The 23,850-nt window shown below is 41.0% G+C and overlaps 1 protein-coding gene across 1 annotated transcript in view; it reads left to right on the forward strand.

Moving 5' to 3' along the window:
• Positions 1 to 12,056: 12,056 nt before the first annotated feature.
• The window catches only part of LOC117268285 (proteasome activator complex subunit 3-like), a 48,940-nt gene continuing 37,146 nt past the window's right edge, over positions 12,057 to 23,850 (forward strand). The window contains exons 1-4 of the mRNA XM_078161819.1: positions 12,057 to 12,289; positions 13,786 to 13,813; positions 13,983 to 14,044; positions 18,166 to 18,270. Coding sequence (XP_078017945.1) covers positions 12,140 to 12,289; positions 13,786 to 13,813; positions 13,983 to 14,044; positions 18,166 to 18,270 — 345 coding nt within the window. The 5' untranslated portion in view covers positions 12,057 to 12,139. The remainder of the gene's footprint in view (positions 12,290 to 13,785; positions 13,814 to 13,982; positions 14,045 to 18,165; positions 18,271 to 23,850) is intronic.

Below are 23,850 nucleotides of genomic sequence, written 5' to 3' on the forward strand. Positions count from 1 at the left end.
TGTGTCTGTAAAAGGAGTGATTGGTCCATCTTTCTGAATTATATGCATACAGCACTCCATTTCTTATGCTAATGTAATGCTAGCAAACAAATAAAAAATAGCAACAAAGATTAATATAGTGGCAGGAGGAGGGTCGTTTTTATGACGTTTCATCATTTTGACAGATAAATGACAGGTGAAGTTCCCAAGCAAGATAACAGACCTCAAATTTGTGAAATCAGATATGTTTATTTTGTATAAAGCTAACAGAGAAAATATACATGGTACCTACACAGATTGTTTAAAAAAAGTCTGTAACGTGTTAAGACCACGTTATGTAGCCTATTAAAGACATAAAAGAGCCTTAACAGGCTATGTATGTGTGGCTCTCGGTGGCTCTACGTGCAGCGCCATTTTTCTAAGGGTTTTTTTCTTTTTTCCAAGCGTCCCATTGGATGATAACTACAATCACGTCATGCATGTCGGACCCCGGACGTAGCTGTCTGCTCTGTTTGCCGGAAAAAAGGTAACGTGATAAAGTTACCGATCTACAAAAATGTGCAAGAAGTACCGGTGGCAACAATTTTCTTTTGATTTATTGAAAACTTAAGAAGTTGTCAACAAAAATCTGGGTCCTCCCCCGATAGGGATCGTTTAAATACAAGGAATCGCGGCTTCGGCCCACCGCCTAACATGACAAAAGCAGACAAGAACTACCGAGTGCTGTCCTTGGTGCTGAATATGCAAAAACAAACAAATGTCTATACTCCAAAACTCACTACTTCTGACATGACGAACCAAGACAGTGTAGCCTAGCCTACATAGATTAAAAAAAACAACATCAGCAGAAAAACAGAAGTCCTGCAAACCAACAGCAAGCGGCGATCACCATGGCCAAATAACGTCGCATATCTGTAACTCGAAAAGCACTTGGAGAGCGCAGACCTCCGCCAAGCAGCTTGGATTTCCCGCCATTTTATTATTTTATCCACTTCGCTTCAACCGATCACCACCAAAATGTTATCATCTGTACCTTGTCCCATTATCAACCTTTCCTGAAAATTTCATCAAAATCCGTTCAGAACTTTTTGAGTTATTTTGCAGACAAACAAACAAACAAACAGACCAACGCCGGCGAAAACATAACCTCCTTGGCGGAGGGAATAAAGAAATAAAAACAAGGCAGCTGTTGGCAACTAACGCTGTTGCTGCTGCAGCTACTATTAGGCTACTACTGTTATCCAAACTAAATTAAAGGAAGCAAAGATTGTTTAACCTATAATTCCACATTATGTTGCCTTCTTTCCACAGCAAATAAATGATTTCCTTTTAACGAATGGCTCAGAGAAATGCCGTCTAGCAAAGTTAAATATTTTCACCACCATTTTAGTTATGAAATAGCCTTACATATGATATTGAAGGTGCACGCACACACAAGCAGGATCTCACACACATAAAACGTGACTGGAATTAATAAATAAGCAGTAAATGCACAGTGGGGGTTATTTGTTTTCTGTATCGGCGTGACGCGCTGTGTTAACTGAGTGAATCGTCCCAGCCGGACGCGTGTTAGTTTGAGTTTGATTTAATTACACTGAAGTTGTTGAGTTAAACTAACCATACGAGTCCTTTTCGTTTTTATACAATTTATTGCTGCATTTTGAAAGCAAAAAGAGTTAAGTTTTTGGGGGGTTTCATGTTATATCAGGGGTTTCAGCTTGGCACCGTGAACCTGTGCCTCCCATGACCTGTAAAAGTAGCGTTGTGACATAAGCCTCAGTTTCTGTTGTTGGCGAATTGTTACAAGCTGATGAATTCGCTGGTCAAGGCTAGGCAAAACATTAGTACAGGTGAGATGACAGACAGATGGATGGTTTGTCTATAACAAAATACTTTCTGTAGATGTGCTGCAAGAACGGATTCATGCTTAATATACATCTGCAGCCAGAGCACAATACACTGTCAATAGGCTTTATGTGTGGGGAATACCAGGATGTGTTATCCAAATAAGGGCATGTACGTCACATATAGCAGATGGATGTGATTTCCGGTCGATGAGATAAACACTTCTGTCCTCACAGTCCGTGCCGGCGCAGTGAGGGAGAAATGCAGAGACTGACGGTTGGACTATGAAATCCGACGGTTGGAATAATGGCATGGAATGGTCGGATTAATGGGCAGTCAACATTATGGGACTAAAACAATAAAACTCCTTGTAGACCTGCATAGTCAGATTACCAGGTCGGAGTTATGGGTAGTCGGACCCCCTGGTGGCGCCATTTTTTCATCTTAGGTCCATCTCCATCCTCTGCCCTATCCACTGTGCCCACTGTCTCCTCTGTGTCTGCTGCAACCTTAGCTCTACCTGGTAAGTTAACAACAAAACAGCCTTTGTAATTGCTCAATGTACTGCAGAACATTCTGAGATGAATCATTTTTAATATAAGATATAATCATATGAAAAGAGACATGTTTTTAGACAAATGCATATTATTTCAAAACTTCTCAAGCAATTTTCAGTTGTTCCACTGGCAGATTTTTCTCTTATTACAAGCTCTAGCTGTACTATTTTACTTAGAACATAAGCAGCATAATTTTGAAGTGTAATATGACATCTAACATGACTAGCTTTTGTTGTTGTTTTTCATCTTAGGTCCATCTCCATCCTTTGCTCCATCCACTGTGCCCACTGTCCCCTCTGTGTTGCAGTTTATTTAAAACAAAAAATAATAAAGCAGATTGTGTTTACAGTAAATGACTGGTTTATTTTGTTAGGCTACTTTTAGTTGGCCTAGATGACATTTGGTATCCCACTTAGTACTATATCACTTTGAATATTAAGTGTAAATCAACCCCAGGCTGTTCTTGTAGCTGAATTTGCTACCATTTCAGATTAAAAACCATAAATGGGTAAAACATGCCAGGCTGCTCTTTGAGGTTTTATGTATTGATTCTCTGTGTGGCCAGTAGGGGGAGTTGCTGACTTTGCCAAATATTAATTGAAATTTTTTTCAGCAAGTTTGCAAATCTGTTGTCTGCTTCCGTGGCCTTAATCACTGTGGATTACAATCTAACTACAACAAAAAGTTCTCACTTCTAGATTTACAAGTGTATCCATAATGACAGAGTAGAACATGAAATAAGTTATAGTATGTGAGTGAATGATCAATAATCAGTATTATTGGCAATAATAGAGGGCTCCAAAATCAAATTTTGCTTAGGGCCCCACGGAGGCTTGGGCCGGTCCCGGTAATAAATTGAAGAAATGTTCCATTTAAAAAATATATAAATAAATAAACAGATCACGTGAGCTACAGGATGGGATTTTTTTTGTACAGCTTCGGCTGGGAGAGCGATTCCTCATCGTGCTGACCATAGATAAATATAATGTAATGTAGCTAATGTATATGATATGATGCACTTCTTTTTCAAGACTTTTTAAATAAATACTTTGCAGAAAATTGCTGCTGTTGTGATTGATTTCCTCTCCCTTAGGAATGCAAAGATCCAGGGACAGGTCAGGGGGTTGGCAGGAAACCCACTGCTGCCACCTGGCCCTGCTTTGTCCTCATGGATGAGGGTTTAGGACAGAGACCTTCCATTGCCCCTCCTGTCCTAATTGCCTCCATCCCTGAGGAAACACCAGGGCCAGGTGCTGCAGTGGGTGAGCAGCATGAGGAGGAGGAGGAGGAGAGGCAGCCAAGGCCAGCGACAGGAGGGATTATACATTATGTTCCATTTCTTATTTACAACTAGAGTAAACTTTTGAACTACTTTTCAGTGACAACATTTATTTTTTTCTTTGATAACCAAGTATTTACAAAGATACACTCTGAACATTTCTATTTACAAGTGGGCATTCTTAACATGTACAACTACAAAAGATCAGCAGAAATCACTATTTACAGAGAACAAATATAAAATGATGTAAAACGTGTCCAGCAGCACCTCCAGGGACTCTCTGCTCAGCCTGAAATCTTGCCTTGTGTCACCATGATTAAAGAAGTTTTGCAGCACCGGAACAGCCAGGTTTATTCTGCAGCACAGGGGCCTGGTCTGGATGGGGAAAGGAGGGTAAGGACATGAGTACAATGAGTAAATGATCAAAGCAACAATAGCTATTTAATTTTAGTTAATAAGACAATTCTAGTTAAAGCTATAGCTTGGATAAATAATGCTATATCCTTCCATCTATCCACTTTGGCTTCTCAATAGGCCCATTTCCACTGAAGAAGTTCCTGGTACTATTTGGGGGGCAGGAACGTCCTCTCGCTCTCAACCGCCGTGTCTTCACTGAGAGAGCAGAGTACAAGGAAGGTTCCTGTAAAGTTACGGGCTGTGGATGTGATGTAATTGTTGCGCGACCATTTTGACCGGGGCGACACAGGGACGCCGTTAGCCGATAGCGGTGTCTGTAATAACTCACTAAATGGCCTGTGAAAAAAATATTTTTTCCAGCGGATGTCTTAGTTACAACATGATTGAGCTAACTGGAGTAGTTTCATGTCGTATCCGACAACGGGAGGCTTTTAACAGATGACGTCCTGATGTTAGCTTTGCTGCTGCTGTTAGCTGATGCTTTCTAGACATCGTGACTTCCCATAACTGAATAAATACCACACATATCAACACAAAACTGCTTTGCTAGCTCAATCATGTTGTAACTAAGATATCCGCTGGAAAAAATATTTTTTTCACGGGCCATTTAGTGTGTTTTTTTTAGATGGCATCGGAAGCTATATGAACGAGCTAACCCTCGTCTGCTGAGTTTTAAAAATGCCGGCTATTTTGTTGCTTTCTGTTGTCGTCACATCCCTCCTTGAGTATATCCAATCAGCACCAAGTAATCCCCAAGCCCCAGCCAGGAGTCTTTGGGGGTCGTTCTGAGTACCTACTCCGAGGCAGTGATTTGAGGCCCGTTTCCACCGCAGGAACTTCGGGGTAATTTTACAGGGCCGGGGCCGTTGGTGCGTGTCTCCACCACAGAAACCACCCCCGAAGGACAGAGTTCCGGAACATTTACAGGGACTAAACAAGTCCCTGCCTCGGAGTAGGTACTCAGAACGGCCCCCAAAGACTCCTGGCTGGGGCTTGGGGATTACTTGGTGCTGATTGGATATACTCAAGGAGGGATGTGACGACAACAGAAAGCAACAAAATAGCCGGCATTTTTAAAACTCAGCAGACGAGGTTTAGCTCGTTCATATAGCTTCCGCCGCCATCTAAAAAAAACCTCACTAAATGGCCTGTGAAAAAAATATTTTTTCCAGCGGATATCTTAGTTACAACATGATTGAGTTAGCAAAGCAGTTTTGTGTTGATATGTGTGGTATTTATTCAGTTATGGGAAGTCACGATGTCTAGAAAGCATCAGCTAACAGCAGCAGCAAAGCTAACATCAGGACGTCATCTGTTAAAAGCCTCCCGTTGTCAGATACGACATAAAACTACTCCAGTTAGCTCAATCATGTTGTAACTAAGACATCCGCTGGAAAAAATATTTTTTTCACAGGCCATTTAGTGAGTTATTACAGACACCGCTATCGGCTAACGGCGTCCCTATGTCGCCCCGGTCAAAATGGTCGCGCAACAATTACGTCACATCCAGAGCCTGTAACTTTACAGGAACCTTCCTCGTACTCTGCTCTCTCAGTGGAGACACGGCGGTTGAGAGGGCCGAGCGAGAGGACGTTCCTGTAGTAGTTCCTGCCCCCCAAATAGTACCAGGAACTTATCCAGTGGAAACGGGCCTTTCCATGCATTCGGAAAGTCTTTTTTGCTTAGTAAGGTTCCTAGCTGAGTGAAATGACCCGGAAGTATTTTAGTGGTCGCCATGATAAGAGCTGTTCGAATTCTCTAAACACTAAGGAAAGGAGGTTCAATGCTTCCTTTCAGATCTCCTTTAGCATAGGATACATCAGACCTTCCTAAGCGATAGGAAAGGAGATAATTCCATCCCACAAGTCATTGCGGCGGCAATATTTATGCACCATTCACAAACTCAAATGATTAGGAAAGAAAAAGATCAACATGACCGAGAAAGGAAGGAGATCTACTGCATCTCAAAACATTGGCATTGGCTATGCTTATGGCCTAGATAGATAGATAGATAGATAGATAGATAGATTCAAGAGTATTATCTAGACCTGCTCTATGTGTAAAGTGCCCTGAGATGACTTTTGTTGTGATTTGGCACTATATAAATAAAATTGAATCTAAAAAAATAGATAGATAATCAATGAAGTAACGTTGCTGTGCCTTGTGCGTAAATGCACATATACTTGGCGTATCTGGAGATTCAGAGGCCTTTTACACGTACACGGTGATTTTGATAAACAGAGACATCTTCCTTCGTTTGTGCCCTTCGTTTACACGCAAACAGAGATTTCTCCTCTGAAAATGAGTCTTTCTAAAAACTCCGGCCAGAGTGGAGATTTTGGAAAACTCTGGTTGCGCGTTTGCATGTAAACTGAGATAAACGGAGTTATAGGCAGCCGACGTCACAGTATGCGTTGGAACTTGCGCCTGTGTCAAAAGTGCGACCTATGTTGCTATAGTGACAATGGATACATGGAAGGCTTGAGCTTCTCCTTACACTGCCACCTACAGGTTTGGCATGCTCTTGTGTATATATACACACGGGTAAGTGTAAACGAAGATCTTTTTGAAAACGGAGACGGTGAAATGTCCGTTTAAATAGCCGGCAACATGTAAACGGCCTCTTAAATAATCAATGATTATACTGCTTCCCACTTTTTATTCCCCTGTACAGTGTTTCCCTGCAGAGCTACAGTGGAAGGATCATAACAAAAAATACAAAAGACTGTAACGTTAAAAGATATCTGCCTGAGGTTATTAAATACCTGCAGCGAGCACCCCACCCCCCACCCCGCAGCAGAAACAATAAGCGTGTTTCCCCATAAAGAGAGACGCTGTGTGCATTTACGCACGAGGCACAGCAGCATCCCTTTTATTATTATTATTATTGTTATTTATTATTTATCTGTCTATCTATGCAGTAGGGGCACACAATATTGATTTAACAATAAAGGCCAAACACAAGTTAATTACTGCTTGTGGTCTAATTTCTATTCCAATTGCCCATTTGAAGAAGAAAATGGAAAAAGTACGTGGATTTCCAATATTTTTTTTATTCACACGGAAAAACAAAATAATGCATTTAATATTTGTTTATCCTGTTATAAAACAAACAAGTTGAACACAGCTGTGGACGGAGGGAACACTCACCGTAACATATGCTCAGTTTGTATTGCCAGTCTTTAGTAATATCATTAATTCATTTTACTACTTGGGATTCAGATGGGTGAGTGTGAGCAAACATTCTCAGTGTGACAATTTCAATTCAGTTTGTGGCTGGCAGCCTATATTCATTTTTTAAATTCAATTCCGACCTTAGTAATTAAACAATATCTTTCACCGTGTTGTCCACGTTTAAATATCCTGCATGAAACAACATGATGAGAACGTACGCCCCATACGTTCTCATCGTGTGCATTTTGTAGTCCATCTTCAGAACATTGTAGTTTCACCACAGCAGACCCACGTCAATGGGTGCGTCCCAAGTCTCTTATTTTATACTGCTAACTCCTAACTCCTTACTTTAACCTGAAGTCGTTCAAGGTCCGCCATCTTTAAGGCCGTCTCATGTCTCTTATTCCTGCCAGTAAGGAGTTAGGGTTAGGCGTTAGGAGGGATCTGTTAGGTGCGATGAGTAAGGTAACACGAGAGGTTCCTAACAGGAAGTCTTTTTCAGCTGAACGCCATGACGTATAACTATCAGCCCCCTACGTCTGTCTCATTTGAACGAGATGGCGGAGAAATAGCACAAGTGTACCCGTTACATGCATTCTTTGCAATGAAACGCTGTAATTCACATGCCTACGTGACTACAAAGAGTAACGTTAATGATATTTCGTGCAAGACTGTCATGTTGTAATTAAGTTTATTTCATTCATAACCCGTTGCGTTGTTCAGCGGACTGTGATGCGTGGCTGTTAAATGTGCAGCTGCTCGAGTGATATAACACCACGCACACACACATACACAAACACAAACACATAGACAAACACATTTGCCCATCATTAATTGTCCTGCATGTCATGTGAGTGGAATAATGTTTAATAGGCTGTAGGTAATTATTAATATTAATATTAATTATTATTATTACTTTCATTAATGTTGTTGTAAGCTACTGTCATTACCGTCTGTCCTGCATCTCTCTCTGTCTGTCTCTCTGTCTGTCTCTCTCTCTGTCTCTCTCTCTGTCTCATTGTGTCATACGGATTACTGTTAATTTATTATGTTGATATGTTCTGTACGACATCTATTGCACGTCTGTCTGTCCTGGAAGAGGGATCCCTCCTCAGTTGCTCTTCCTGAGGTTTCTACCGTTTTTTCCCCATTAAAGGGTTTTTTTTGGGGAGTTTTTCCTTATCCGCTGTGAGGGTCATAAGGACAGAGGGATGTTGTATGCTGTAAAGCCCTGTGAGGCAAATTGTGATTTGTGATATTGGGCTTTATAAATAAAATTGAATTGATTGAGGCAGGCTGACAGGTCGTGACGTTTCCCACTGAGGTCAAGGAATAGTGATTAGGAATAGACGATAGGAGGGACTTTCCGACCGCAGCCTTTGTTTAGCCCCTGTAAAAGTTCCGGAACTCTGTCCTTCAGGGGTGGTTCCTGCGGTGGAGACACGCACCAACGGCCCCGGTGTTATGTCCCTACTGGTTTCCAATTTAACTGGTTTCCTTACCGAACAGCTGCAGATGTGCTTCGCCTCCGTCAGCAGATTTGTCACAAATTCACAAACATAGCTAGGCCTACACAACATATTACTGGCGATTTTAAAGTCGCAGCCCACATCTACCACAGCGAATATGCTTCTGTAAGTGAGCACTACGTACCAGCGACATTAAAAAAAGAAAGGAAAGAAAATATGATATACACAAATTTGCGTCAAGCTGGACTCGATTTCACGTCAACAAAAGACAATATAACACAAACCGCACGTCTACCTGTGTAAGCCACTGAGACTCACAGAGCGCACAGCTTTCCTCAGGTATTAGTAAATTACATCAGCATCATCCAGGTAACATTTTGATTTGGGCTGACCTGAGACAACTGGTTACCCTCGGCTTGCCTTGAAAGTACCCAAACATATTTATCAATGTTTCTTGTTCTTTTTCCACGAGTCTACAAACATATTCAGTGCCACATTACAGTCTGCACAACACTACACACTATGACAAAGCCTGTCATGTTTAAAAAGTGACGATCTAACTCACTCACTGTGTACCTGTAGAGACAGAGATAACAGCATGATGTCACCTCTCTCGGACCATGGCGACATTTCTTTTAGTGTGCGTCCATAATTGTGAGTTTGTTCTTAGAGCTTATATGTCTCCATCAGAGCTAGCTGCCAGGTTATCATAGAGTGTAATACTATTATTATTGTGTCATGGTAGTTAACGCTTATACAATTCCGTTTGCTTTTTTAAAATTTCGGCCGACTTTTTTTTTTTTATCTCGGTCACGGAAGTCATTTAAAATGCAGCGAAGCATAATACTTAAATTAAAACATAAGCTACTGATGTAACACTCAAATTAGATTTTAAAAAGTGCAAGTACACAAAAAACTACTCAATTACAGTAACGTGAGTAAATGTAAGTCCTTGCTTTTCACCTCTGTAATGATCCAGTGGCTATAAGTGCTTGGTTTTTATTTACATATTATTAAGCGTATTTTGAGAGCATTTTCCGAGTTAGATCGTCACTTTTTAAACATGACAGGCTTTGTCATAGTGTGCAGTGTTGTGCAGACTGTAATGTGGCACTGAATATGTTTGTAAATATGTATTTTCAAGGCAAGCCGAAGGTAACCAGTTGTCTCAGGTCAGCCCAAATCAAAATGTTACCTGGATGCTGATGTAGGCTAATTTACTAATACCTGATGAAAGCCGTGCGCTCTGTGAGTCTCAGTGGCTTACACAGGTAGACATGCGGTTTGTATATTGTCTTTTGTTGACGTGAAATCGAGTCCAGCTTGACGCAAATTTGTGTATATCATATTTTCTTTCCTTTCTTCTTTTTAATGTCGCTGGTACGTAGTGCTCACTTACAGAAGCATATCCGCTGTGGTAGATGTGGGCTGCGACTTTAAAATCGCCAGTAATATGTTGTGTATGTTTGTGAATTTGTGACGAATCTGCTGACGGAGGCGAAGCACATCTGCAGCTGTTCGGTAAGGAAACCAGTTAAATTGGAAACCAGCAGTGGAAACGGGCTTAATATGGTTTTGATGGTTAATGACAAAACATTTTCATATTGAAATTAAGTCAGGACTATTTACAGGGTAAGTACACCTTTTACTAGGTCCAATTCAAGCACTGTATAAGCTCTTTCAAGCATTTAAACTAAAATTCAAGCACTTTTCAGACCTTGAAAATACAGCATTTTCAAAGATTTTAAGCACCTGTATGAACCCTGTATCAAGTGTAATGGTTAAATGACATTAACCACATATAGCTAGCGTTTGTCACTTAACGGTATTGTTTATTAACGGGTATATTAATTACCACGAACTATGCTAGCTATATGAACATTAATGTGGGTTAAAATAACAGGTTTACCTCGCCACGGCTCTCTCCCAGCTGGAGATAAACGAGCGGCCGGTGTCGCCGGAGCCGCCTCTCCTCTTCCTCAATCAAAAAGTAAATTAAATAAACAAAATGACAAATTCTAGCCCCATTTTATCGCCGTATGTCCGTTTGTCGCTGTCGTCTGTTGTGTTTTTCCCGAGCTTGGGCAACAGGAATCATGACGTGAGGACGCAACCAGGAAATCCTCCGTAGGCTAGACCGTCCCATTTAACAACGGTTGACGACTCCTTCGGAGGCACCTGCGTAGGCCGCGTCCTTCGAAGGATGCAGACCCTCCCTGCGTTCCAATACCCATACTACCATACTATTTAGTATGCCAGAAAAAGAATTAGTGTGTCCCAATACATAGTATGTCAGATGCAGTATGCCAAAAGTACCAGGATATTCTACTACATCCAGTCATATTTCGCAGTATGCATGTCAGCATGCTTCTTTGGCCATTCTGACCCACAATCCTTTGCGCAGCGGAAGTTACGTCGCACTGACTGAGCTGCGTGTACAACCAACGCCCACACTTCCTTTCATACATGGTTTATTTAATTTGAGATACTAAGACACTACATATTAGGACTGCAATGATCTGATTATATACTGTCACATATACAGTTTTGCAAGAACACGGTTACAACATTCAACTTTACTGTGATTATAGTATAATCAATGTAAGGGTTCAACTATGACTACAATATAGAAGATTCTACCAGTACAGGCAGTAGTGTAAGTGTGGTATAAATAATGAATGAATATGACTAAATATGAATACACTATGGGCCAGGTATGAGCAGTATAGACCAGTAAATATATGAATAGTAAAAGTCAAACACATATTAAGTAATGTAGTAAGAATGTGCAGGTATGTTACACTACAAATTAAAGTAATGTGAATGTAAGGCTGCCTCACGTGCAGACAGAATATAGTGCCAGCAGCTGCATAGCTGTAAATATATTTAACAACAAACATCTGCCAGCAACAGAGAGCTGTGTGTGAAGGGGTTAGTATGCCTACTGGTGACTAGTTCAATAGACAGGTCACTAATAATAGGCTTGGGACTGTTTATTAGAAACAACAACATACATGACGACATAACAGCAACAGAGCTCTCCGGCACCTCTGACAGTATGCACGACTCTGGCGAGCTCAACGAGAGGAGATTTGCTGCTTCTCCGAAGTACAACAACATAAAATATTCAAATGTGGCGCTACGGACGGCGGCGGAAGTGAGCAAGAGGGTTGGAGTTCAGGGAGCGATGTGATGGCAGATGTAGTGTGTCCCAATAGTATGCATACTGCATGCACACTGCATACTACACTACATACTTTTTTAAGGGCAGCTGCAGTACATACTAAAAGTATACAGTAGAAGTATGCGATTTGGAACGCAGGGCCTGAATTGGGACACAGCTGATATCTATGGTGGTGACGGCAAAGTCTCGCTCAGGATGACGAACCCAAACGAACTGATGTCCGTGTCGCTTTCTGATGACACCATGCACTTGTGGACGCAGTAGTGGTGGTCCGTGCAGTCTGTGCAACATTCGAGCAAAAAAGGTTCAACTTTTCAGCAGTTTTCGACATTTACTGCTCGCCATGTCATCTCTTCTTAAGGTCGACCGCGAGCTGAAGACTAGGGTGAGTGTGTGGAAGAAACACACCGGGCTTGAATACTGAGGCTAAGCTAACAGTCACTCTGTTCGGGCTCCCAACTCTCACTGTTCACTTTCAAGCAGGTCTCTGGGACTAATGCTCACTTCAGATTGGTTATGGCGTATTTAGTCAGACCCTCATTTTTTTTATCACTGTTCTAAACCTCATGAACGCCAAGGTGTTCTTTGAACACGAGTCTAAATACTAATTCAAACACGTGAACTGGTCTAAAGTGCAGCTAAAAAGTCTGCAATGATGATTTTTCCCTCTGTCACAATTTTCCCGTTATAGCAAAGGAATTAGCTGCAATGCCATTCTTTAAGGAATCTTTATAACTATATGTTTCAAGTGGCGCATACTGGCTGATATGGGCTCATTGCAGTAATAAAGGTATCTGCAAATAAGTCAGCCAATAAATGTTAACAGACTGAAGTACAGAAATGCCAAAGATATGTTTCAAATCAGTGCCCTCAAGAGAAAAGTGACTGTAAAATATCTTGCTCAGTACATGTCTTGGTTATCTGAAAATGATTAAACTCTCAAATATCGATCAATATTGGTATCGGCCTTAAAAATCCTGTATCAGTCAGGCCATAATTTCAATTATATATATCTATGGTTTCAATAACCAAAAGTCAAGTGTTGTACTCTCCAAAAATATTCTGTCCACTAGGGATGCACGATATTGGATTTTTTGCTGATGCCACTATGTAACAACTCATTCGACCAATAACACTTACTGATACCAATATATCCACTTTTTTCCCTACCTAATCTTAATGATGACCAAGTCTGTTCTGTAGTGGAATTAACATCATATTATGCATGCATACTCCTAACCCTACTCCTACCTACTATCGTGATGGCCCACCAGCAGATGGAGACATGAAATAAAATACTTTTCAGTATAATATTCATTCACTGTGCAAAAAAAAGCCTGTTGGCTGATTCTGATAGTTCATTTTAAAGCTGATATCGGTTGATACTGATGACTTGCTGATATTATCGTGCATCCCCACTGTTTACTTCCACTGATAAAATTTATCATTGTCAAACTATAGGAGTAATATGAGAATGACACTGTGTAGCCTAAACACTCAATGCAATGTATTGTATTGTAACTGACGTGATGTATAAGTGTTTCATTTTTCTAAACAATATTTTAAGAGGTACAGCACACTTAAAGCTGGGCTGTAAACTAGGGATGCTCAGTAATATTGGCAAATTTGTACTGTTAAAGCTTTAAAATATATAATATATAATTATATATTACAACTGTTTTCACTGAATTATAATCTTTAACTTAAGTGTAGGAGTGATGTAAACTCAATTCAGAACCCCAGCTAGTGTGTCACACTGTTGGGGAATTTTTAATAAATATGTCTGAAGGGTTACTTTTGGTTCCAAAGGTACTACACCAAACGTGTTTGGTGGAAACAAGGCTTAAGAGGTCTTCTGACTGCTGGTCAATCTGTTGACAGGTGGAAACATTCAGGGAGCAGATCAGCAGTGAGGTGACTATCTAACATGATAGCCTACAGCAGAGCCAAGATCTCCTCCAGCATTTTAATCTGTATTAATTCTCTTTCTTTTATTTTCTCTGCTCCCTGATTCAGTTTTTAATTCATGGTAGCTTTTTTTTAAAATTATAAAACATTTTCTTTGTTTGCTACTGTAGGCCGAGCACCTGGTTGCCTGGTTGCCAGCTTTTTCCCTCAAAAGCTCCTAGAGTTTCTCAAGGTCAGTGGCCTGACTAAAGGCTTGTTTCACTGTTTAAATACATGAAGGTTATAATCCTACAGATTTCAGTTCTAGTTGATGTGGCAACACCTGTGGTTACCTGTGGTAACAACAAGTGCACGTATATGGTGTACTCCAGGGGTAGGCAACCTACGGCTCCGGAGCTACAAGCAGTTCTTTAGACCCTCTCCAGTGGTTCCCCGTGGCTTTGATATAAAATTATCTGGAAATGAGTAACAGTTGTTTATTGCAGTCTTCAACTGTAAAAATGTGTAGCCTATCAGAGTCCGACGTTAAGGTTTTTTCCTACTTGCCCTGCCGGGCAAGTACTTCTCAAATCTACTTGCCCCATCTAAATTCTTTCTTGCCCTGCCTAAGAGGTTCTTTTTCTGGCTGTGTGGTGCATATTTTCGCTCATGACTTATATCTTATATCAGCAGAGACGCTCAGCCAATGGAGGCAGCAGCACATAAAAAAGCAGCACACTGCAACTGGCCCCTCCAAGGACAGAAACAGGAGAGGAAATACACGATTACAGGCCTGGAGTTAAGATATTTTTAGGGCAAGGCCACTTTGGCCTTTGATAAATACAAATTTATTGGGGCATCACGGACAAAATGTGCGGCACCAAGGCCAAAACCAATGGCGCAATAACAATATGTGCTAACTACATTGAATGAAGACAAAGCAATAAATGTGCTGAAAAACAGTACTGAGTTTATTAAAAGTGGGTGTGCATGACTGGGGATATATCTAGTTTCTTGTTGTTTTGATTCATGTCCCTTATTTTTTAAGTCTTTGAAATCTCTTTATTCTTTTGTTATCTCCTAGTTATTCTTTATTGTCCTTTCTCAGCACATTACATACATTTGACCTCTGCATTTGACCCATCCTACTGTATACACTAGGAGCAGTGGGCAGCCACAGTGCAGCATCCAGGGACCAACTCCAGTTCTTCTGCCAATGCCAGTGGTCAGGGTCACTGACAGGAGTATTCACCTAACATAGCCTACATATCTTTAATTATACAATTATTTATATGTCTCTATGTATATTTTTACATAAATCCCCAATATTTAATTTGCCTTTAAAAAATCCTCTTCCTTCATTTAATTAGACAATGTTTATTGTATTGTATTATATGTATTAATTCTCTACAGGATCTTGTATGTTCTTTAATGTGTGTGTTCAATTTATTAAAAGGAAAAACAAACAAACAAACGTTTTGGTGAACCCTGCAGCAAAGTGAACCCTCTTCTTCAGAGAGGATCTTTGCCTCCCACTTTGTTCCTGGCGACAGAGCAGAGTGAACCGTCTTTCTTCTCAGAGGATCTTTGTCCCATGAGAGCAGGCAGCTGTTCTCCATGTCCGCATTTAAAACAACTTTCGCTGGCGATTTGACACTCACTAGAAGCACATTATGACCCTTTGTAAAAGTTTCTGTATGGTACCTGTGTAGTACATGAGCTAACGTTAGCGGGTAAGCACTGAGAGGCTGTCCGGTATGTGTGTGTCCGAGTCGGTGCTGCTTGCCCGATCGGGCATGTCTGCGCAGGGTCTGCTGGCCCGCCGGCTATTTTTACTTGCCCCGGGCATTCGGGCAACCGTTAATGTTGGACCCTGCCTATACATCCAATTAAAAATGTTGTAACGTTTCACCAACTGAAATGTGCGTCATACATCTATGACCTGCTGTTTTATACATGACTTCAACGGGACTACAACGAACTACAACGGGTTGCGCATCGTTGACGTCATAGGTGATAGAAACATGGGATTTTGACTGATGGCATGATGTTGAAGGTCATTTTTGGACGATTACTATAACAATTTCATTGCACACAACAAATTCCATGACTTTTCCAAATCTTTACAATGAACTTTTCCAACTCCATTACTTTTCCAGGCCTGGGAAATGTGATTGTGAAATTCCATGACGTTTTCCAGGTTTTCCATGACCGTGGAACAGTGAATCACTTTTTGTGGATCACATCCAACATGAGTTTCAATTTTTTGTTGATACCTGCTTCCTGCAGGTTCATTCAGCCCTTTAATGTAGTCACTTTCCTCTGTGTCCAGTGCAAGCAGTATATGGAGTTGTCACTTCCGGCCCTCCATCTGAATTTCACTCGTCATAAAAGTCATGTGATTGCAAACAAGCTATGAGTTTAGTACAACTGTTAGCACAGCTGTTCTTGGGTGATTATTGGTCAGTTGCAAAATGCTGTAAAACTTAATGTAAGGTGAAAATTTGCTTTGCATTCAGTGTAAATATACCATTATACTACAGCAAACACTGGCTGGCAGCTCAGGTCAAAGCAGAAACCGTAACACTGGAGTACACACACACACACACTGTATCTTTTCCTGTCAATCCCTCATCGGTATACAGGCAGTTTGAGTCCAGCATGGTAATGGTGGACTCTGTCAAGAACACTGCAAACTACTAAAGTGGCATGCAGTGGGCACCCCTGATCAAAATTTTGTTTACTTTGAGTAGTTATGTAAGTAGAAGGTGAACTGATCTCCAAAGCTTTATAAATATTCTGACTCCTTCAACCTTGTCCCAGCAATCAGCAGCCATGGGGTCCTCTAAACAGCTGCCTAGTACTCTGAAAACTAAAATAAGTGATGCCCACAAAGCAGGAGAAGGCTAAAAGAAGATAGCAGTGTGTCTACTGTGCAGTGACACCTATACAGATATGACCTTCTTGGAAGAGTCAGCAGAGGAAAACCTTCCCTGTGTCCTCACCACAAAATTCAGCATCAGAAGTCTGCAAAGAAGCATTTAAACAAGCCTGATGCTTTTGGAAACAAGTGCTGTGGACTGATGAAGTTAGAATAGAACTTTTTGGAGGCAATGAGGAAACGCATGTTTAGAGAAAAAAGGGTGCAGGTTTTCATATAAAGAACACCTGTCCAGCTGTTAAACACAGGGGTGGATCGATCATGCTTTGGGCTTGTGCTGCAGCCAGTGGCACGGGGGAACTTTTCACAGGTAAAGGGAAGAATGGATTCGGTTAAATTCCAGCAAATTCTGGAAGTAAACATCACAGCATCGGTAAAAAAAAAGCTGAAAATGAAGAGAGGATGGCTTCTACAACAGGACAATGGTCTTAAACACACCTCGAAATCCACAATGGACTACCTCAAGAGGAGCAAGCTGAAGGTTTTGCCATGGCCCTCACAGTCCCCCAACATCATCATTAAAAATCTGAATAGACCTCAAAAGAGCAGTGCATGCAAGACAGCCCAAGAATCTCACAGAGCTACAAGCCTTTTGCAGGAATAATGGGTGAAAATCCCCCAAACAAGAATTGAAAGACACAGCTGGATACAATAAGTGTTAAAAGATACAAGAACCTGTGATACTTACCAAAGGGTGCACTACTGAATACTGACCACGCAGGGTGCCCAAACTTCTGCATCAGGCCCTTTCCTTTTTTGTTATTTTGAAACGCAACACAATTGAAATTTAAAAGCAATCTTGCTTAAAATATTGAATAAATGTGTCATTTTTAACTTTTTACCTTTTGAAGATCAATTAATCTTCTGCTTACTTAACCGTTTACAGTAAATGGAATTTTGATGATGGGTGCCCAAGCTTTTGCATGCCACTGTGTATAGGGAGAACAACTGAATGTAAATACATTAAATGGATGATGTAGAAAAAATGCACACCATAAATACAGTCAAAAACAGGGTCTGATGTTATGGAAGTCTTCCAGAGCAATAGGACATTAGTTGTAGTAAATGAGTGCTTATATTTGTTTGTGTTTCTCATGTAATTTTACTTATATGATTATTTCACTCTTATAAAACATTATTTGATGAGTAAGTTTTTGATTTGTAAGTGCCTGTTGTAATGTGTTTTGGGGGAGCCCTGTAATTTGGGAGTTAAGAAGCAGATCATTAATCCCAACATTCCCAGTTCAAAAACATAGCATCTCTCACTTCCTCTTTTCCTGTTATCTCTCTGCTGTCTGTGAGAAAGGTATAACAATGAATGCCCCTCAAAAATACTTGTGTATGTGTCTATTTTTTAGGCCTATGAAGTACATTTCAAATTCTTTTTGTACACAAGGTCATTTTTAACCTTTTCCATGTGCTCTCTATCCCAGGAGCCAATCCTCAACGTGACTGACCTGAAAGAAATCCATTCAGAGATCAAGTTCAGAGTCCCGGAGCCAATTATCTTCACTAACAGCCATGACGGCGTGGACACGGTGAGTCTACAGTAGTATTGCACAGTATACTGGTACCAATGGTAGACTGCGGTACTAAAACTCCACGGTACTTATGATACCATAATGTACCGTAGTACCGTAGTACAACGGTACCTCACAGTACCACTACTGTGGGATAAGTTCAAAGTCCAATCGCAAGAGGACTTCCATGCACCATCCAATAGCTAATGTCACTGCAGCAGCATATTGAGTGCCAGGTGGCCAGCGCGCCTAGAGCTATTCAGTATCTTTAAGCAGTGAAAGTTATTATTTATTTATTTTTACTTGTAGGGTAGATTTGTTTATATTTGCTGCAGTGATTTGTTTTCCACAGAGCTCTACGGTGCGAGCATTTTACTCGCATTTGCGACTAAAAATAGTTTTGTGCGAGCAAAAGAAATCATTCAGGAGCATGCTGTGCGAGTACAGATTTCAACCAGCAACAGAAACAAAAGGTGAATCCTGCCAGTTGTGGGTTGAACACAGAGCCTCCACCGTATTCCTGTCAAATAAGGCGGCCATAGTGCTCCGCGGCGCAAGATAACGGCTTACCGGGGATCGAGAAGCCCGGCTCCAGGGCCAATAATTTCCTCTTCGTTGGTGTCATGACTGCCCAGTAGTACCTGAACAGCCAAGCCGTGGCAGCACACAGGTATGTGAAGTGTCAGAGGAGAAACGAGCCATTCATATTTCTCTCTTTGTGGCAGGTAACGATCCACAACCCTCACCGCAATCAAGGGACTGTTCTTAACTTATCAGGGGAGGAGGTTGGCTGGTTGATTTTTATTTTATTTATTTATTTTATTTTGATCCCCCCTATGTTAATCACTTATTGATGCTGTTTTTGAAGTATGAATAAGTCAATAAGTAATTTATTCCATTGAAATATCATTAATGTATTATAGAAAAGTGATTTATCTTTTTATAAATGACAAAAGGCATATCTGCCTCATTTTTGCTGTGGTATCGTGATACTACTCAGAACCGTGATACTTCCACTGGTATCGTACCGTGGGTCCCAATTTTGATACCGTGACAACACTAGTATACAGTATGTCCTATCAGGTGTGGGTTAGTCATCATGTATCATCCAGACAAGTCATGGATGGAGTGACCTAGTTGGTAGGGAGGGTTAAATGAAAAGATGCTATTGGTTGCATCATAGCATTGGTTGCCAAACTGGGGGGTGTTGGGAGTCTACTGGGTATTATAAAAAGTGGGGATACTTGTTGTAAATCTATAACAATTCTATGTGTCACATGGGGACACCAAAACGTCCATGCACTAGTGCTATGTTTTACATGGCAGCACCATTTCTTGGGCCTGACCTCGTAATAGATATCCAATTAAAGTATCAAATTGGTTCTCTGAAATAATTAATAATTATTAATAATAATTATTAATCATGTTAAATAATGTGACTTAATTTACATTAAATCACCTCGTGGGGCACCATTCCCGAAAAAGGAAAAATGATAGCCAGTTAATGATATCAGTCACATAAAGTTCACTAAACTATCAATTTGGAATTTTGATAAATAATTAAATTAATGACCATAACCAAAATTAAAAGTAAAGCCAGAAGGATTTTGTAGTTCTTGACATAGCAGAGGTTGTCTATTCATTCACTCTTGTGCAATAATGAACAGACAGTGGGTAATTCCCAAAATATAATTATTCATAAAGGAGGCAAAGCAAAACACATATTCTAACTAACTAAACTAAGCACAAAGAGTAAGGAAATTTGTGTTTGGTAGATTATTTCTTTGTTGTAACAATGTTTCTAGGCAATAAATCTTATACCGTTTGAAAGCCTGTTTATTTCCCTTTTGGCCTAAATGGTGCCACGTTTGTAAGGAACATGCATTTGTGGGATGAGCAGCAGAGCTGAGTATGTGGGTTGCACCCATAAAAATTTGCCAAATCTTCCCTGCCAAATAGCTTTTTTTTTTTTTTTTTTTTGCTGTTTATACTTGTTTGGTGTTGTTTGGTAGTTTGGATGATTGAAGTCTAAAGAAACAAGACATATTGGCAATTTATCAATTTATTCATTTAACAAACAGGAGCTTCAGTAGCGTGTGGAAGAACCATACACTGCCACAACAACCTGGCACTTCATTCTCATGCTGGTCACCAGCCTGGTCACACACTGCTGCATTCTTCAACCAGCATTTGTCCCAAGTCAGCCAACATAGTTGTGTTGGTCACTCTGGCACGAACAGCATGCCCAAGCTGATCCCACAAGTGTTCAGTGGGGTTGAGGTCAGGACTGCTGGCAGGCCATTCCATCCTCTCCACTCCCAAATTGTGGAGGTAGTCTCTGATACTCCAAATAATGCCGCAGATTGGTTTTGCAGAACACCAGCTTGAAGTTGCCCTGTCGCACGGGCCCTATCCAGATCAGTCAAATGTGGCATGCTGATTCTTGGAGCAGACACCAACTGACCACTGTAGCAGGGCCCATGCTCACAGGTGCTGACAATCAGGTGCCAAATCAGGCATATATCCCACCTGGAGTTAACTAGATCCCACCTCAAAGCATTCCAGACGATCAATGTTGACACAACAAACATGGGGGACTGCAGATCTAAGCTGCTATTCCCTTTCTTACTGAAGAGGCATTTTGACTGTCAACAGTACAGTATTCTCACACACACAAATGAGATGGAAGAGGCGAAACGATGGATGAGGTAATTATACATTGTAAAGCTTTTTTTCATTACAAACTTGCACAGAAATCGCAGCCATATTGAATTCTAAAATTACATGCTAGACTATCTATTTGGCTAATTGTGATCTTCTTACACCCTCTCTACCCTTACACCCTCTCTACCCTAAACTGAATGAAAATGTAAATGAGTAGACATACAAATCACATGCTTAAAATAACAATGTGTTAACGTAAAAGCAATAGTTAAAATTATTAAATCAGTTTAACCTACAGTAGGTTAAGTAAAGAGGCGAGCTAGCCTAAACCATGACAATATGTTTTCTAGATTTAGATTTGATTTTTAGATTTAGTCTCCAATAGTAGATCAGGAGCCAGAGCCTTCAGCTATCAGGCTCCTCTCCTGTGGAATCATCTTCCTGTTGCGGTCCGGGAGGCAGACACCATCTCCACATTTAAGACTAGACTTAAGACTTTCCTCTTTGATAAAGCTTATAGTTAGGGCTGGCTCAGGGTTGCCTTGTACCAGCCCCTAGTTAGGCTGACTTAGGCCTAGTCTGCCGGAGGACCCCCTATAATACACCAGGCACCTTCTCTCTCTCTCTCTCGTGTTCTATTACTGCATCTTGCTAACCATTCTGGATGCATTCTGGATGTCACTAACTCGGCTTCTTCTCCGGAGCCTTTGTGCTCCACTGTCTCTCAGGTTAACTCATATCGCAGCGGTGCCTGGATAGTGTGACGTGTGTGGTTGTGCTGCTGCCGTGGTCCTGCCAGATGCCTCCTGCTGCTCATTAGACATACTTCTACTGTTATTATACACATATGATTATTGTCACACATGTATACTATCAGATATTAATATATTATTATTAATTATAATATTATTACTTTCATTAATGTTGTTGTAAGCTACTGTCATTATTGTCCTGCATCTCTCTCCGTCTCTGTCTGTTTCTCTCTCTCTCTCTCTCTCTCTCTCTCTCTCTCTCTCTCTCTCTCTCTGTCTCTCTTTCTGTCTCATTGTGTCATACGGATTACTGTTAATTTATTATGCTGATCTGTTCTGTACGACATCTATTGCACATCTGTCTGTCCTGGAAGAGGGATCCCTCCTCAGTTGCTCTTCCTGAGGTTTCTACCGTTTTTTTTGCCCGTTAAAGGGTTTTTTTTGGGTGGAGTTTTTCCTTATCTGCTGTGAGGGTCCAAAGGACAGAGGGATGTTGTATGCTGCAAAGCCCTGTGAGGCAAATTGTGATTTGTGATATTGAGCTTTATAAATAAAACTGATTGATTGATTGATTGATTGATAGCAGGCTACTCCGTTCTATTAGTTCAGATATTCATTAGGCTATAGTTGTGTTGTATTTTTCAGAAAAGCAATACTCGCCCAACTGCTGACTGCATCACTCATTTCCAATTTGAGTATCTTACTGATGTACTGCAGCAGGACCTTAATGAAAATCACCCAGCAGGGCCCCCAGAGATACCTCTTAGACAAAAAGTTGCTCTGTTATTGTGGTACATGGCTAATCAAAATAGTTTTTGTGAAATTTCAGACAAATTTAACATATCTCAGCAGGGTCCAAAACTAACACTCACCACTCGCCAATAACGGGTAGATTTTGTCTCTGGCTGGTAAATTTTTAAGACCACTCGCCACTCTGGCGAGTTATTTTTTTACCAGCGAAAAATGCATTTTTTGTTACTGGAGAACGATGCTGGTATCGGCTGGTTTCCTGGCAGAGTAATGTGTATTTCAGGCAGAGACGATCTTTGGTCACGTAAGTGCGTCAGTCATGACGTTAACACAGCGTGCCGAGGTGGATAGCTGTTAGGCTCGTTGGCGAGGCTCAGCTGTGAGGCTAGCGGAGCATTAGCCGCAGCATGACCAGAGGGAAGCACAGCCAGTTAGCCTCCGCTAGCCCTGGCTCTCCGTTTGGATCCAACCAGAGCACCGAGCCCCGGTTTGTTATTCAGGTTAAAGTGGGAAGAAGCAGCGGGTTTGTTGGGCAGCTGAGTGAAGTGGAGTCTACAGAGGAAACACCGGGACCGTCTGGATGTAATAGTCCGTGGAGGTGCTGTGGTGCTCGGCTGCACAGATAGGAAACCCTTCGGCTGACAGGATGTATCACTCTCTCACTCCGCTACTTTGTTAATAGGCTCGTTCGAGATGAACTGCGCCTCGCCTGGAAAGTAGATGAGAGCAGGCGGCCGCAGCGGGGGGCGGTGACAAAAAGCTGCGGTGAAGTCGGACAGTTTCCCGACAGTTTCCAGCAGCCTTCAGTCCGTACAGAAAGTCACAGACACACTTACATCCTGTCTGTAATGATGTCAGTTCATTAAAAAAGTGATCAGACCCATATATCAGTTTGTTTTCAGTCTCCAGTTGTTTTAATTATGATAGATTAATTTATTAAAATGCTTTACAGGTGATCTGTAGCATCACATCAGTTTGACCTGTCCCCTCAACTACACAGGCTGAATAAACTGTGTTTGATATTAAGGTTCATATTTTCAGAGGAAAAAAAATACAAGACAACAGCTTTCATTAAGGCTCAGTCAGATACAGTCAGGGCTTCACATCTGTACACATGTTAGTTTAAGAATCCTCACATCCCACTGACCAAAGTCTCTGTGTTGCTAAATACTTCAATAATTCAAAACAGTAGACTCTGTATAGTTTATGATGAATGTAGGCCTATTTAGTCTTTGACAACTAAACTTCACCATCAGTCACACAACATGTTTTCTGTTCACAGAATAAACCTTCAAATCAGACAAATACAATCTTAATCTCTAAAATTCAACAAAAATGAAAAGTTTATCTAAAACGTCATATTGTTGAGTCGACATCTAAACCAATCAGCTGTTAGATCAGGTGAGAGCCAGGCGGTGCAGTCGGTGGAGAG

Source organism: Epinephelus lanceolatus, chromosome 18 (genome assembly GCF_041903045.1).
Source record: "Epinephelus lanceolatus isolate andai-2023 chromosome 18, ASM4190304v1, whole genome shotgun sequence".
In the NCBI taxonomy this organism is placed as follows: Eukaryota; Metazoa; Chordata; class Actinopteri; order Perciformes; family Serranidae; genus Epinephelus; species Epinephelus lanceolatus.